General features: G+C 39.0%; 1 protein-coding gene across 4 annotated transcripts in view; it reads left to right on the forward strand.

The window, feature by feature from the left end:
- The window catches only part of PDZD2 (PDZ domain containing 2), a 466,470-nt gene extending 453,021 nt beyond the window's left edge, over positions 1 to 13,449 (forward strand). For all 4 annotated transcript variants that reach the window (XM_072605912.1, XM_072605915.1, XM_072605914.1 and 1 more), the window contains 4 exons: positions 621 to 722; positions 4,784 to 5,054; positions 9,079 to 9,216; positions 10,340 to 13,449. In XM_072605912.1, the coding sequence (XP_072462013.1) occupies positions 621 to 722; positions 4,784 to 5,054; positions 9,079 to 9,216; positions 10,340 to 10,506 (678 nt within the window). In that variant the 3' untranslated portion in view covers positions 10,507 to 13,449. The remainder of the gene's footprint in view (positions 1 to 620; positions 723 to 4,783; positions 5,055 to 9,078; positions 9,217 to 10,339) is intronic.
- The last annotated feature ends 236 nt before the right edge of the window (positions 13,450 to 13,685 follow it).

The following is a 13,685-nucleotide window of genomic DNA, read 5'->3' on the forward strand; positions in this document are numbered from 1 at the left end:
TCTTTAAAAAAAAATTCATGGTTAACTAATTGAATGCGCCAAGGGCCACCTGTATTTTGGTACCTTTTTAAAAGTAAATAAGGAAGGAAGAAAATAAATTAGGGGATTAAAAGGAAGATTCAGAAACAAACAATTCCAAGCCTCAGTTTTCCCTTTTGCAACGTGAGAATGATAGTGACCTATCGGTATTCTTCAGAGGGATGTTCAGAGGATCAACTGAGATAAGGGATGTGAAAGTGCTTTTTAAGCTGCCAAGAACTAGACAAATATAAGCTTTGAGGTGTAGAGTTTTACACACACACACACACACACACACACACACACACACACACACATCTTGTGAAACCACTAAATTAAACAGGAGCCACTTGTGCAACTGATATTCAAATTGAGATCTGCCCAGAACTACACAGTTAGTATAAAAATCATGGCAGAAGAGGGTTTTGAGCCCCTGACTTCTGACTCTAAACCCAAGATCTCTTTCTGGAATTCTGAGTCAGTGGTAGTGTGTGAAAAGCCCATGAAAATCCCACAGAGTGACTTATTCGTATAATTTTATTTTGTCTTGGTATGAGGGGGAAAAAAGCCATAACATTTATTTCTTATTTCTTTTTTATTAGAATAAAGAAGATATTTTCTTTGTGGTCTTGAATAAAGAAAGTGGCTCAGGTCTGGGATTCAGCGTGGCTGGTGGAATAGATCTGGAGCAGAAATCAGTTACTGTAAGTGATGGCCTCAGGCTTAGATAACTGCCAGTTGTCTAAAATTTGCTCACTTGTCTTATTTCATGTCAGTATGCATCATTAGGTACTTTTAAATGCCATCCGTTTTTCTTTGCAAACCCTTTGACCCAGCAATAACACTATTAGGTTTGTATCCTGAAGAGATCAAAGAAAAAGATGAAGGATCCATATGTACAAAAATATTTGTAGCAGCTCTCTTTGTGATAGTACAGAATTGGAAATGGAGGGGAGGGATGCCCATCCACTGGGGAGTGGCTGAACAAGTTGTGCTTATGATTGTGATGAATTACAGTTGTGTTATATAAGAAATGGTAAGAGGGGCCAGGATGGTTTCAGAAAAACATGTGAAGACCTATATTGAACCCATACAAAGTACAGTGAGCAGAGCCAGGTGATCATTGTACACAATGAGAACAATGTTGTGGTGACAATCAACCGTGAAAGACTTATTCTGATCAAGGCAGTGATCTAAGACAATTCCAAAGATAAAAAATGCTATCCACCTCCAGAGAGAGAACTGATGAACTCTTGAGTGCAAACTGAAATACAGTTTTCTCAGTTTCTTTATTTTTCTTGCTTTTTTGGTGATATGGCTAGTATGGAAATGTTTTGCGTGATTTCCTATGCATAACTGATATATTGCTTGCTTTTTTGGTGGGGGAAAGAGAGAGAGAATTTGGAATGCAAAAAAAATTTTTTTGAGTCATAAAGCTTTTAAAAACTCTACCAGTTTTTCCAGTAGCTTATAAAATGAGAAACTGGAACCTGCACTGTTGAGGAAATAAGTAATACTCTTTCTATGGATCAACAAACTTTAAGGGCCTAAATAGGTGCCAAGGCAACAAATAATCTGTACTTGTAATGAGCTTGCATGCTAGCTAGTGAGACAATGGCATGCACTAGTATATGCAGGAATAATATGAAAAGAGCACACATAAATCAATGCCAAGAAGTTAAATTCAAGGTAATTTGGGAAGGAAGGAAGGACACTACTATTTGAAAGAATCAGGAAAAGCTTAATGCTAAAAATTATATCCAAGCTTCAATTTAAAGAAAGAGAGATTCTGTGAGATAGAAGTGAGAAGGAAGGGCATTCAGGCATGGGGGACCACCAGTGTAAGGGACGGAGATGGGAGATGCAGCATGAGGAACAGAGAAGCACTAGAGTGTGTTGAGTAGGAGTGACATGAGCTTAAGATCATTTTGGCAGCAGTAGGGAAGAGGGACTGACATGGAGAGAGGCTAGAGGCAGGGAAAGACCAAGTAGACATGAGGAGGGTGTGAAACAAAGCAGTAACCAGGAGCAGAGAAAGGGAATTAAATACAAGAGATGTTATGGAAATGGAAAAGACAAAATTGGCAATTGATTCAATATGTGGAGTGAGGGAAAATGTTGCCTAGAGAATAATATCAAGATTCTGAACCTAGAAGAATAATGTTGCCTTCAACAGAAAAAGATAATTTGGAAGAATTTGAGGCATCTATGGGACATCCATTTTGAGGCTGCCAATGGGGAATGACTGATGCAAGACTGAAGTGTGGGGAAAAACTAGAACTGCCTAGGTAGATCTGAGAAGCATCCACGTTGAGAAGATAATTAAACCCAGGACAAGTGATAAGATCAGAGGCAGGAGAGACAAGAGAAGGAATAAGAGGCCTAGGAAAGAGCCCTAAGAACAAGAACTGTTGGAGGACATGATCTGGATTGCCAATCAGCAAAGAAGACTGAGGATAGGTTAGAGAGGTAAGAGGACAACCCGCGGAGAATCGTGTCACAAAAAAACCCAAAGAGGAAAGAGTATCTAAGAAGGAATGGTGGTCCAAAGTACCCAATGGAGCAAATTGCTAAAGAAAGAGGAAGACTAGAAAATTTAAAAACAAAATAGTAAATCTGACAGTTAAGGGGTCATTGGTCACCTTGAAGAGAGCTGGTTCAATCGTGATTAAATCAGAGCCAGACTTCAAAGGATTAATGAGCCAGTGATAGGAGAAAAATGGAAACAAGTATAGAGAGAGATTTTTCTAGGACTTTTGAGAAAGGGAGAAGAGAAATAGGACCATATCTTGAGGTGAAGGATTGAGTTTTTTAACTGTTTTAAGGTTGGGAAAGATTTGGCCCTGTTTTGAAGGTGCTGGGGAAGGAGCCAGGATGTACATTTTGAATATTGGAAGGGGAGGAAACGATTAAAGAAGCAATCTGTTTGAGAAAACACGAGGGAATGTGTGATCAGGAGTACAGGGAATAAGGTTGGCCTCAGCCAGGAGAAGGCCCTGAGGGGAAAGTGTGTGTGCCTGTGTGTGTGTGTGTGTGTGTGTGTGTGTGTGTGTGTGTGTGTGTGTGTGTGTGTGTGTGTGTGTGTGTGTGTGTACATTAGGGACAGGGTGTCTAGGTCAAGAGATTTTGAGATGAAGAGAAGGAGAGAAGGAACTCATTTAGATAACATTTTAACATTGACAATAATGTACTCTTCATTAACTGAAAATGTAATTATCAGCTGAATCCTAGGTCTGAGGAGGTATCAGTGGAGCTGCCTGTATTGTCTGCAAGGCTCCTTACAACAGCTGATTCCTGAGTGCCCTCTGCCCTGGAGACACTGGAGCTCATAGTCGCTGTCACTTCCTTGTTTTGCATGTTTGAGACCATCTTTTTGTTTGCGTAGAAAAATCCTAGTAGGAATTTTACTAATCTTTGTTTAGACTATTTGTTCCCATTCAGAGAAGTAGGGGGTGGGGGACACCATTCAGAGGCAAAATAAATGGAAAGAGAGGAAAGCTGAACTCTTTTCTCTGAGGTTCTGTAATGTAGTGTGAAAAAAACAGTGGATTGACTGCGTGTCCTTGAATAAGTCACTTCCCTTCTCAAGGTCTCAGTTCCTCCTGGATCAAATAGGCTCCAAGGTCCTTTCTGGCTTTAAATCTATGAGCCTTTGATTTAGAGTATGGGAGACGTGAGTTCATATCCTGCTACCTCCACTTAGTTGCTTTGAAACTATAAGCAAGTCACTTTACCTGAGTTTTAGACTGTAAAATAACAATATTAATCCTTGCAGTACCTCTTCTGGTTTGTCATAAGGATCAGATGAAATAATGTATAGCATGGACTTTGCAAACTTAAAAGTATTCTTTAATTAATAGTTATAATAATAATAGCTACCATTAATACCACAATTTGCAATATCTCATGTGAACCTCTCTTAACAACCCTGCAAAGTACGTGCTATTATCATTCCCATTTTGCAGAAGAGGAAACTCAGGAAAACAGAGGTTAAAGTGACTTGCCCAGGGTCACACAGCTAGTTCAGTATCTGACCTGCATTTGAATTCAAGTCTTCCTAAATCTGGGGTCAGGGCTCTTATCCACCCAGCTGCTTATGAACTATTGTTGCTTTATATTAGTAAAACTGATCGAAAGCATAGTTCCTTATGAGAACCAAAGGATTTTTGTGAATTTGGTCCCAGGGTTTTTACTTACATGTGGATTCTGGGGCAGGATTATAAGAAACATTCTAAAAAGAATCTTTGGGTCATTTTATTTTGGTAAAACAACCCAAAATTCTTGCCAAAAACATGCTCACTTTTAAGAAATGATTTAGAAGGCCTTTGAGATCATTAGGGGAGAAAATGTAGTGTTAGGTGTTAAAGTTATCAAGCTAGATTAATTAATGTCCCTAAAATCAGTCAGTATTTACTGAGTGAATATTATGTTTCAGGACTTCACCTGGGCACTAGGGATACAAAGTTAAAAATGAAATTGTCTCTGCCCTCAAGGAACTTCAAAATCTTCAGGGGAAACATTTACCTATATAAGGATAAACCAAGTCAATGCAAGGTATTTGGGGGCAAGGCATTAACAGCATAAGAAACATCATATGTATATAGTCGTATTTCAGCACATATTTTTCTTATGCTCCTGCTAACTATAGAATTCAGAAAACGTGGCCTTTGGTTATTTAAAATTAATGTCAAATTGCTCTGTTGCCCATTTAAAAAAAAAAAACCAACAGGTTTGCTTTGACTTTGCTTTTCCTTCATTTATACAGGTTCACAGAGTGTTTTCTCAGGGAGTTGCTTCTCAGGAAGGGAGCATCCACCGAGGAGATCTCCTTTTGTCAATTAATGGCACCTCTTTGGCTGGGTCCATCCATGGAGATGTTCTGAATGCCCTCCACCAAGCAAAGATGCACAAAGATGCCATTATTGTCATCAAGAAAGTAAAAGACAAGGACAGGGGCTCTGCCAGACAAGAGCCCACTCCTGTGAGTGGGAAGGTGACTTTGTCCAAAAAGGATGTCATCTTGGAGTTTGGAACAGGTGAGATGCCAGTCTTTAGAACCAGAGTGATGTGGGAAACTGGGAAATGGGGGCCACAGGAACCCCAACTCAAAGCACAAGGTTCGTGGTCAGAAGGCTTGACCAGGGTGTGATTTGTCTGGTTTTTCATCTTCCTTGAAGACCAGCGTCATAACCAGAAATGATTTTAAATGCTCCAGAGATTAAAAATGACTCTTTAAACTTCCTTAAATCTGTTTAGAAACAGGTACTTTTACTGTTTCTATCTTTTCAAAGTCCCCTCTGTAGCATAGTGACAGATTTGATCCAGGATGCTGAAATTTAAAGGACCCTGACATCATTTTTATTCCTTCAACAGGGAGAATAACTGAATTTAGCACATAGTTCAGGGTTGGGGAACACAGGTTCCCCACTCCTGACCTAGTTAGCCTGAGCAGTTGGTTAAAATAGGAATCTAAGAAAATGCTCCCCACATAACCCTCAAGCTACACCCTAGGCAAGCTTCTCCTCTTCTTGCCCTACCCTGTTGCTTTTCATTGGTGGCATCCCCAGAAACAAATGCCCTCTGTCTCTATCCAATAGTGCTAGCCTCCAGAGGTCTCTGTCCATCCTCAGGTCTCTATAACCCAAGGTATAAGGTCTCCCCCCAAAATGACAGGGATAGTGATTGGACTTGTGATCTCATCGATATAAGGAACTCCCATGCAAGGAAGCTCCTAACAATGCATGTCTGTACCTTCTCTGCAACTTAAGGTTACCTAATGTCTTCAGGAGTCATTATTCTTAAAGGTACTTACTTAGTGCATTGCCATTCACTGAATTCAACTAATGAAGTTGATTTGAAGGTGCCTGTCCTGAGACTTGAGCCCCACTCTTTTCATGGTGCTTGTCCCCTGCACCAGACTCTCTAAGGGTCTTCTGGGAGCCCAGGAAGACTCTCAGGAAACCTGAGGGGAAACAAGAGAGGAATTCTGGTTCTTGGAGGTTTAGAAGAAATGTTATGTTTTGATTTTCTCCTTTCTGGCCACTCCAATTTCAGGAAACACAAGAGGAGGAAGCAGAAGGGGGGGAACCTTTTAGTTTAAAAGCATCCATCTCGAGAGTGTTAATGCAGGAAAAGAAAAAGTGATTTGAGAGTCAGAGGTCCCCTGTTGGAATACCTGCTCTGCAATTTACTGCCTTTATGGCCATGGGCAAATCATTTGCATTTTGGGAGCCTCAGTTTCTTTATCTGTAAAATGAAGGATTAGACTAGGTGACCCCCATGCTCTCTCCTAACTATCAATCTAAGATCATAAGATCTTTTGACCACCTCCTGAGTTAATGCCACCAATCTGATCACAAATTCTCTGATTTTTGAATAGATTAAATTGCCAAATTTCCAATATATGGCTCAAATAAGGTCTTTTAAGATTTTCACCGTTAGAGTCCTGTAGAGAGCTTTCTTGCCATTCAGTGTTGAAGGCAAAAAGAAGTATAAAGACATGACTTCACCAGCTAAGTTTAAGACAGCTGCTAACTTCACTGTGTACATTGTAAATTTGGCCTTGGGCTTTGGGAAATGATAGTTTTGGCCTCTTGAATAGATGAGAAAGGACATGTAACGTGCCATGGGTTCCCTTGTCATGCCTTTACTTACCTGTTTTGAAATGAACAAATTCAACAGATCTAGAGAAACAAGTCAGTTTCCCAGCCTATACTTATACTACTTTCCTAGACTTTCCTTAAAGAACTATGGAATTCAATCGCAGATTGTAGCAGATCATTTTCTTTTGTATTATGTTTTATGATTTCTCCCATTTTAATTGTTTTGTACAGCATGACTATAGTGAAAATAATTATGATTCTTAACCCTTGACATTTGGTCAGTGCCCTAAAGTCTGTAAAAACACTTTATACACCTTTCCTCACAACACTGTTAGACAAGTGTGTGTGTTCAGTTGTGATCCCACTTAGGGATTTTTTGAGGTCCTACTCTGACCTCTCTGAGCCTCAGTTTTTTTCATCCATAAAATAGGTATGATAATAGGGACAGGGACTGTTTCTGGCATCTGGAACTTCAGGATGAGGAAACCTACCTACCTATAAAAATCAGTGTCTCCTCTGCAACAGATAATCCCAGAAAACTGCCTAGAGCTCTGAGGAATTAAACCATATGGCCAGACTCTCATCATAAGCATGTGGCAGAGTCTCCCTGATGGTGAGGCCAGCTCTTTAGTCACTAGACCTCGATGTCTCTGTGGAAATTGTAATACTGGATCTCCATCTAGGATCCTAGGACCTGTAGGCTTGTTGTAGGCTTGTTGTATTCTGCCAGGGGGAAGTCTTCATGTGCTTGGAGTTTATGGGGTATTCAGGAGGACTAGCACCTCTAGTGTGAGAACTGGTTGAGATGTTTTCAGGGCTGTTCATACACATTTGGTGTCTACCTTTCACCCAATTCTCAACTGTGGCTCTAAGAAGTTGTAGCACATGCAGCAGCCACACCCCCATGAAACCACCTTGGCAGACTGACTAGACCAAGCTGAGGGGAACCAAGCAGACTTAAAACAGTCGGAAGTTAGAGGAGTTAGGGGACTTACGCATATTGTAACTAAAGGATTTTAACATAGTTCTATCCTAATAGTATTTCTAGTGCCACATGAATCTATTTATTTGGAGGAAACTGTTTTGGAGATTAGTATATACGTGGATATATACATGTCTATGTGTGTGTCTATATGTCTATGTGTGTGTAGATATATATATATCTACACACACATACATACTTTCTCTTCTGTAGATAAATAATGTTCTCTATATGTATCAGTTTATAAGCATATCTGTATATACATATCTATATACATGTCTAGATCATAGGTATCTACATATATACATATATGTTATTCTCTATGTCTCTATAGAGATATGGAGATAAGGATCACAGGAGGCATAGGGAGGCAGTCAGGGTTGTTGAGATAATTGGATGATGGAGAAGGCAAAACTGATTGATTTTTACTTTGCTTCTTTTTTGTCTGAAAAGTTGAATGATCTTTAGGCAGAAGAGAAAAAACTGACTAATATGAAGTCAAAACTGAAGATATGTAAGAACAGAGTAAGGGAACATTCAGCTGCCCTTGATGAGTTCAGGTCCCTTGGCCAGGACAAACAATGATCCTCATTGACACTTGCATACCACTTTAAAGCCTGCAACAAACTTGATATATTCGATCTCATTTGTGCCTTTTTAGTAGTAGCATACATAGTTTTCTTTCTCTGGGTGTAGAAGGCATTTTGCCTTAAAAGACCATTGGGAATTTTTTAAAGTCTTTGCATTGCAATGAAGTTCCATGTCTACCAGAAAAAACTCTCACACACTCTCGTGTGCATACGTAGGAATGTATGTGTAGAACCTATATAAAATTATATGCCGTCTTGGGGAGGGAGGAGGAAGGGGGGAGTCTAAGTTATATGGTAATGATTATAGAACATTGAAAATAAATAAAATTAATTAAAAAACCACAAAAAAACAAAAAAAGAATCATAATTTTTACAACTGTCACTAATACTACTGATATTTATATAGCATTTTAAGGTTTGCAAAGTGCTTTACATATCGTTGTCTCATTTGATCTTCACGACAACCCTGGGAGATGGGTGCTATTTAGATCCATTTTACAGAGGAGGACACAGGCTCGGAGAGGGGAAGGGACTGCTCCAGAGCCACACAACGAGCAAGAGTCTAAGACTGGATTTGAATGCAAACCTCTTGACTCCAAGTCCAATATTCTGTTCACCACACTTTGCCTAAGAAGCCTGGCATCCTAGTAGTATTCATTCCCAGACAGCTTTGTGTGGAAGTTACCAAATCCTACTAGTTCTCTCTCAAAATAGCCTAGGAGCTCTTAATAATAAAGTGCTATCTTTTCTGGTCAGAGGTAATGCTGCGGATTCTAGAGGAATCCTTAACTGCACATGAAAGTTCTTGTTTCTGGGATCTTGGCATGGCTATGGAAGAATGAGCAGGGACAGCACTTTAATACCACATTTCTGGCTTTTGCTGCAGCAGGCAGACGGACTGATCTCAAGGATGCCGTGTGTGTTGAGTTACTGAAGACCTCTGCTGGACTAGGCTTCAGTCTTGATGGAGGAAAAGCATCTGTGGCTGGAGATCGACCCTTGTTAGTAAAAAGAGTCTTTAAAGGTATCGTACCTGGGAAACCCACCAAACTTTCTCTGATGTGAAATGTGATTTCTTCATGTAAAGCTCTAAAAATTTCCATATCAACTGAGAAGAGCTCAGGCATTTTCTGATGCATGTGAAATAGACTCATTACTGTGAAAAGTACTATGTTCTTTAAGAGTCCCAAGAGTTGAATTCTCTAAGTGGATCCTGAATGTGCCTTAGCCTTACTTCAATTAAAGTTAAAAATGCTAGACTGAGAAAAGGGGAGGGTGCTTGTTAGAGGAGTCTAATATTCAGTGCTAGCCTTAGAATGGACAAAATGTCCATGGTACTCTTGAAGGACACTGTTGGATATGGGCAAAGTTTCGTATCAGCTTCCTGAGGGAGACTTTTATATCCAGAGGCCATAGAGTGTTAAAACCAGAGTCAGGAATACAAATACAAAGTCCTTTCACTTTTCCTTTTTGAGAAAACAGATTTTGGCCTCAAAAATTAAATACTGCTGTTGGAATTTCATTGACCAGGTAGCAGAGTTAGATGCCCTTAGGTTTTTTAATGTAAAGTTCTACTTCTGTCACAAAAGATTTTCAGTCCTAGAAATTGACTCTGAACATTTTTTCCTCCTTCAGATCAGGATATATTTCTTATTATCTCACCAATATCTTTTGATTCTCAAATGCCACAATTCCAGTTTGTGGTCAGATTTCAGAAATTTAGCATACAGTGCTTCAAATTGTTTTCTCTTGACCATTATGGCTTCTGGAAAAAACCTGTGTAAGCCTCCTAGATTTCCTGTCCAACCTCATTTTCCTATGACTAGGAGCTTATATATCCAGAATGTATTTGCTTGTGCTTTACAACAGTTAACTGAAGAAAGGGCATTTTCTGGTCTATTTGTTTGGTTGTCTTAATGAACACTCAGTAAAAGCAGATTATCTTTTCTTCAGGTTAAGCCTGCACTCATTTTCGTTTGTACCCAAGTTCATAAATTTGATCTTGGCGCCCTCAGGAGTCAGGCGGAAATCTATTCCACTCCTGGGGTGAGAAATTTGTTACACAGCTTCCAAAGTCACTGAGGGACATCTACTTTCTACTTCTTTAGTCTCCTTACTCAGCACTGACTGTTTGTTCCTTCTCACAGGTGGTGCTGCAGAACAAGCCGGGACAATTGAAGCTGGAGATGAAATTCTTGCCATTAGTGGAAAGCCACTGACAGGGCTCATGCACTATGACGCCTGGAACATTATTAAGTCTGTCCCAGAGGGGCCTGTGCAGTTACTGATTAGGAAGCACAGAACACCAGTGTGAAGCACACTGTGGCTTGTTGTATTAGCCACAAAAGTCTCTCTCTGATTTCCCATTCTTTATTTTGCATCAAAGTGACTTGTGGCCATAGACTTGGAATCCTTAAGCAGCCAAGAGTCACATTGGTGTGGACCAGTGAAGCTTGCACAGATGGTCCATTGAGAAGAATACTAGGACTTTGTTAGAATTTAGAAGCATATTAAAACCCCAGTGATTTGGGATATTGGGACGCAATGAAATTGAACTTTGGTACCCTATCACATGACATGTTCTTGGCTGGGAAAAATCACTTTTGGTCATGTGGTTGTCTTTGGGCTGGAAACAGAGTTTTCAGGTTAGGAATAGCAAATCTTGCTTGCTATCCTGACAAGGTAAAATTTTAGACTGTGCCCATGTCATTTAGTCATTTCGTGTCACCTTGAATAGAATTCACTAGTCTCCGATTCTGACAGAGCAATAGAGAGAACTCAAACACATTTTTTGAGTCAAAATGAAAGGGACTAGGATGTTGTATCATTTTGTCGATAAATTAACAGGATTCTTTGGGTGCATGGAAAGCTGCCATATTTGTAAATAAATATTGCTTGAAGAAAAAGGTTAAAAATAGTGACCTAACCATGTAGCTGAGCTCAGGAATTGTCTAAAATTGAAAAAAAAAAAAAAAAAAGCAAAAAGGAGGAAATTGTTCAGCAGGTCAGTGTTGTGTTAGCAGATGTGTTCTCCCTGAAGAGCTGAGGGCAGTGAAATAATAGTCCTTTCAGAAGAAATGGCATTTCCCAGGCAACTGTTAAGCCTTCATAAAGTGTAAAATATGCATTCTGTCAATCTCACACACAAATTCGAGCTCGAAAATCAGCATATGGATTGGGTTCCGTTCTAAAGAACTGTTTGGTCATTAAAATAAACAATTAGCAGAAAAATGTCACTGTCACTTTTAGGTTTTTTTTTCAATTGGTTTTAATTTTTAATAATCAAATATATCTGACCATAGATGTATCCATATGTACTGTAACTGGAGTCCATCTGGGCACGCGAAACCATTTGAAGAATATTTTTTTCTTTTTGATCTTGCAGGAAATTAGCATTTCAAAGTACCTTCTCATGCTGTAGGTAATGTTCTTGTTGCCCTTAATAGTTTTTCAAATGTCTATCATTTTTGCCAGAAGTATTATCCCACTGAACAATGTTGTGACCTTACTGGTGCTTTGGAAGTCCCCTCCTTGTGGCTCATCCTCTTAAACGTATGACAGTCAAAGGGAACTCCTTGCCCCTTTGATGTACCCATTTCTTCCATTAAAATTATCTGGGAAAGGTATTTATTTCTCTTTTTTGTACAAGAATCCTTTCCTGATAACTTTGAAATCCCTTTCTACTTCTTTATCTTTGAAATGTTTATATGTTTCCAGCTTCCAAGTGTAAGGAGTTGGGAGTCTCAGAAAAGACCCCTTCCCTTTTCACCACCACCACCACTACCAAAAAAATTGCTCCCATTTCAGGTTTTTAAAACCCTCTCCCCATCTCATTTGACCAGTTAACACAACAGGAGGCAAGGGGGGGATAATGAAAACAAAGATAATGAAAAATATAGACAGTGCCAATCATTCTTTACAGATAAAGGGGTAACCACTATATACTTAGACTAGAAGTGAATGTGGTGGATGCATATTTGCTGGGAGGCTAATGTTCTCAGATAAAATAGGGTTGACGACTAAATTTAAGAAATCCCACTGCTTACTAATGTGAAAGCTTAAGTCTGTGCATTTAGAGAAAGGAGTTTAGAAACCATTCTATTTCCAAGAACCATGCTGAGTCTCCAGTCTACAAGGCTGATACACTGATTTTCTAGGCATTTTCCATACATTTCTGCACATTTGTGTTCTAGATTGAGAAAAATTTTGGTGTCTTCCCCAAGCTCTGACTTCCCATCCAGGAAGAGTAGTGGTGTGATCAAATGTTCATTGATTATTTCATTCCCACATAGTATGCAGAGAATCAGTGTGAGCCCAGAATGGAGCCTTTTCCCCTCGTACTCATTGGAGTCAGTGGGTATCAGCATCCTTCAAGTGATGACTGAAGTGAGTAGAGACAACTCCTTGTGTCCTATTGTACTCTGAATGAGACGGAGAGGGTTTTGCAAACTTGAAATGTGAGCTATTTAAAAACAATGGAAGAGGTGGTGGTGGTTGAGTCTTGCACAGTGATGAATGAAGAGATTTGGGCTTACACAGCAGCTTGGAATGACAATGGGCATGTGGTCTTTTCTGAGACTCTCAATTCCTTACACTTGGGAGTTGGAAGGAAAAAGCTTGTTTACTAGGTAGATTTCTGTCCTTTATAAGCACAGGGATTGACATTAGCATGGCACTGAAAAGAGCCCCTGGCTTAGCTCTCTCTTGGGCTCTTAGGGAGAGATGATACAAAAGGTATCACCTTTTTGGACTTGGAAATAGAAAACTCTTTGTGATATGTATTCCAGGCTCTTGCATGATGTATTTCAGATGAGCCCACTAGGTCCCACACTTCTTTCAATGAAAACTAATGATGTTGTCCCACTAAAACAGTTATTTGTGTTTTTCCACAAGTTGATCATTCACAGAGATCCTATAGCAGATAATGTATGTTAGGGCATGTAAAATGTGACAGTGAAAATATTTTGCAAAGTATTGAAGTAGAAGTCAATGGATAGGTGCAAATGGAACCCAATCTATTTCAATTTTATGTGTTTGGCTAAATTTATACCATACCTGTTGTATGATGTTGTACATTTTCACTTTATTTATATAAAATAAAATGCCTTGTATATTATTAAAATGTGAGTGCAATGATAGTAAATAGACTGTACATTTTTTAAAGACTTGCTTTTTCTCTAGGTTATGTAAATCTGCATCTCTGTAAACATGGGTTTTTAAAGTAATTTTCAAAAAATAAACATTCTACTTAGACTTGTTTCTTTTAGCAGTTTCTGTGTCAAATAGAAGTAAACTCTTTCTAGAAAAGTCAAGTATTGATTAAGTATAAATACCTTGCACAAAAATGATTACTAATATGAATACATCATGTATAATAAACACTAATGGATCAGAAATCAAGGAAAACCTGGATCCAATTTTCAACTAAAATCTCAAGGATGAATATCTTGAAAAATTTTTTATCTTAAGCTGATAGGGAGAATTTAAGAAAAA

The sequence above is a fragment of the Notamacropus eugenii genome, chromosome 4, assembly GCF_028372415.1.
Source record: "Notamacropus eugenii isolate mMacEug1 chromosome 4, mMacEug1.pri_v2, whole genome shotgun sequence".
Taxonomy (NCBI): domain Eukaryota; kingdom Metazoa; phylum Chordata; class Mammalia; order Diprotodontia; family Macropodidae; genus Notamacropus; species Notamacropus eugenii.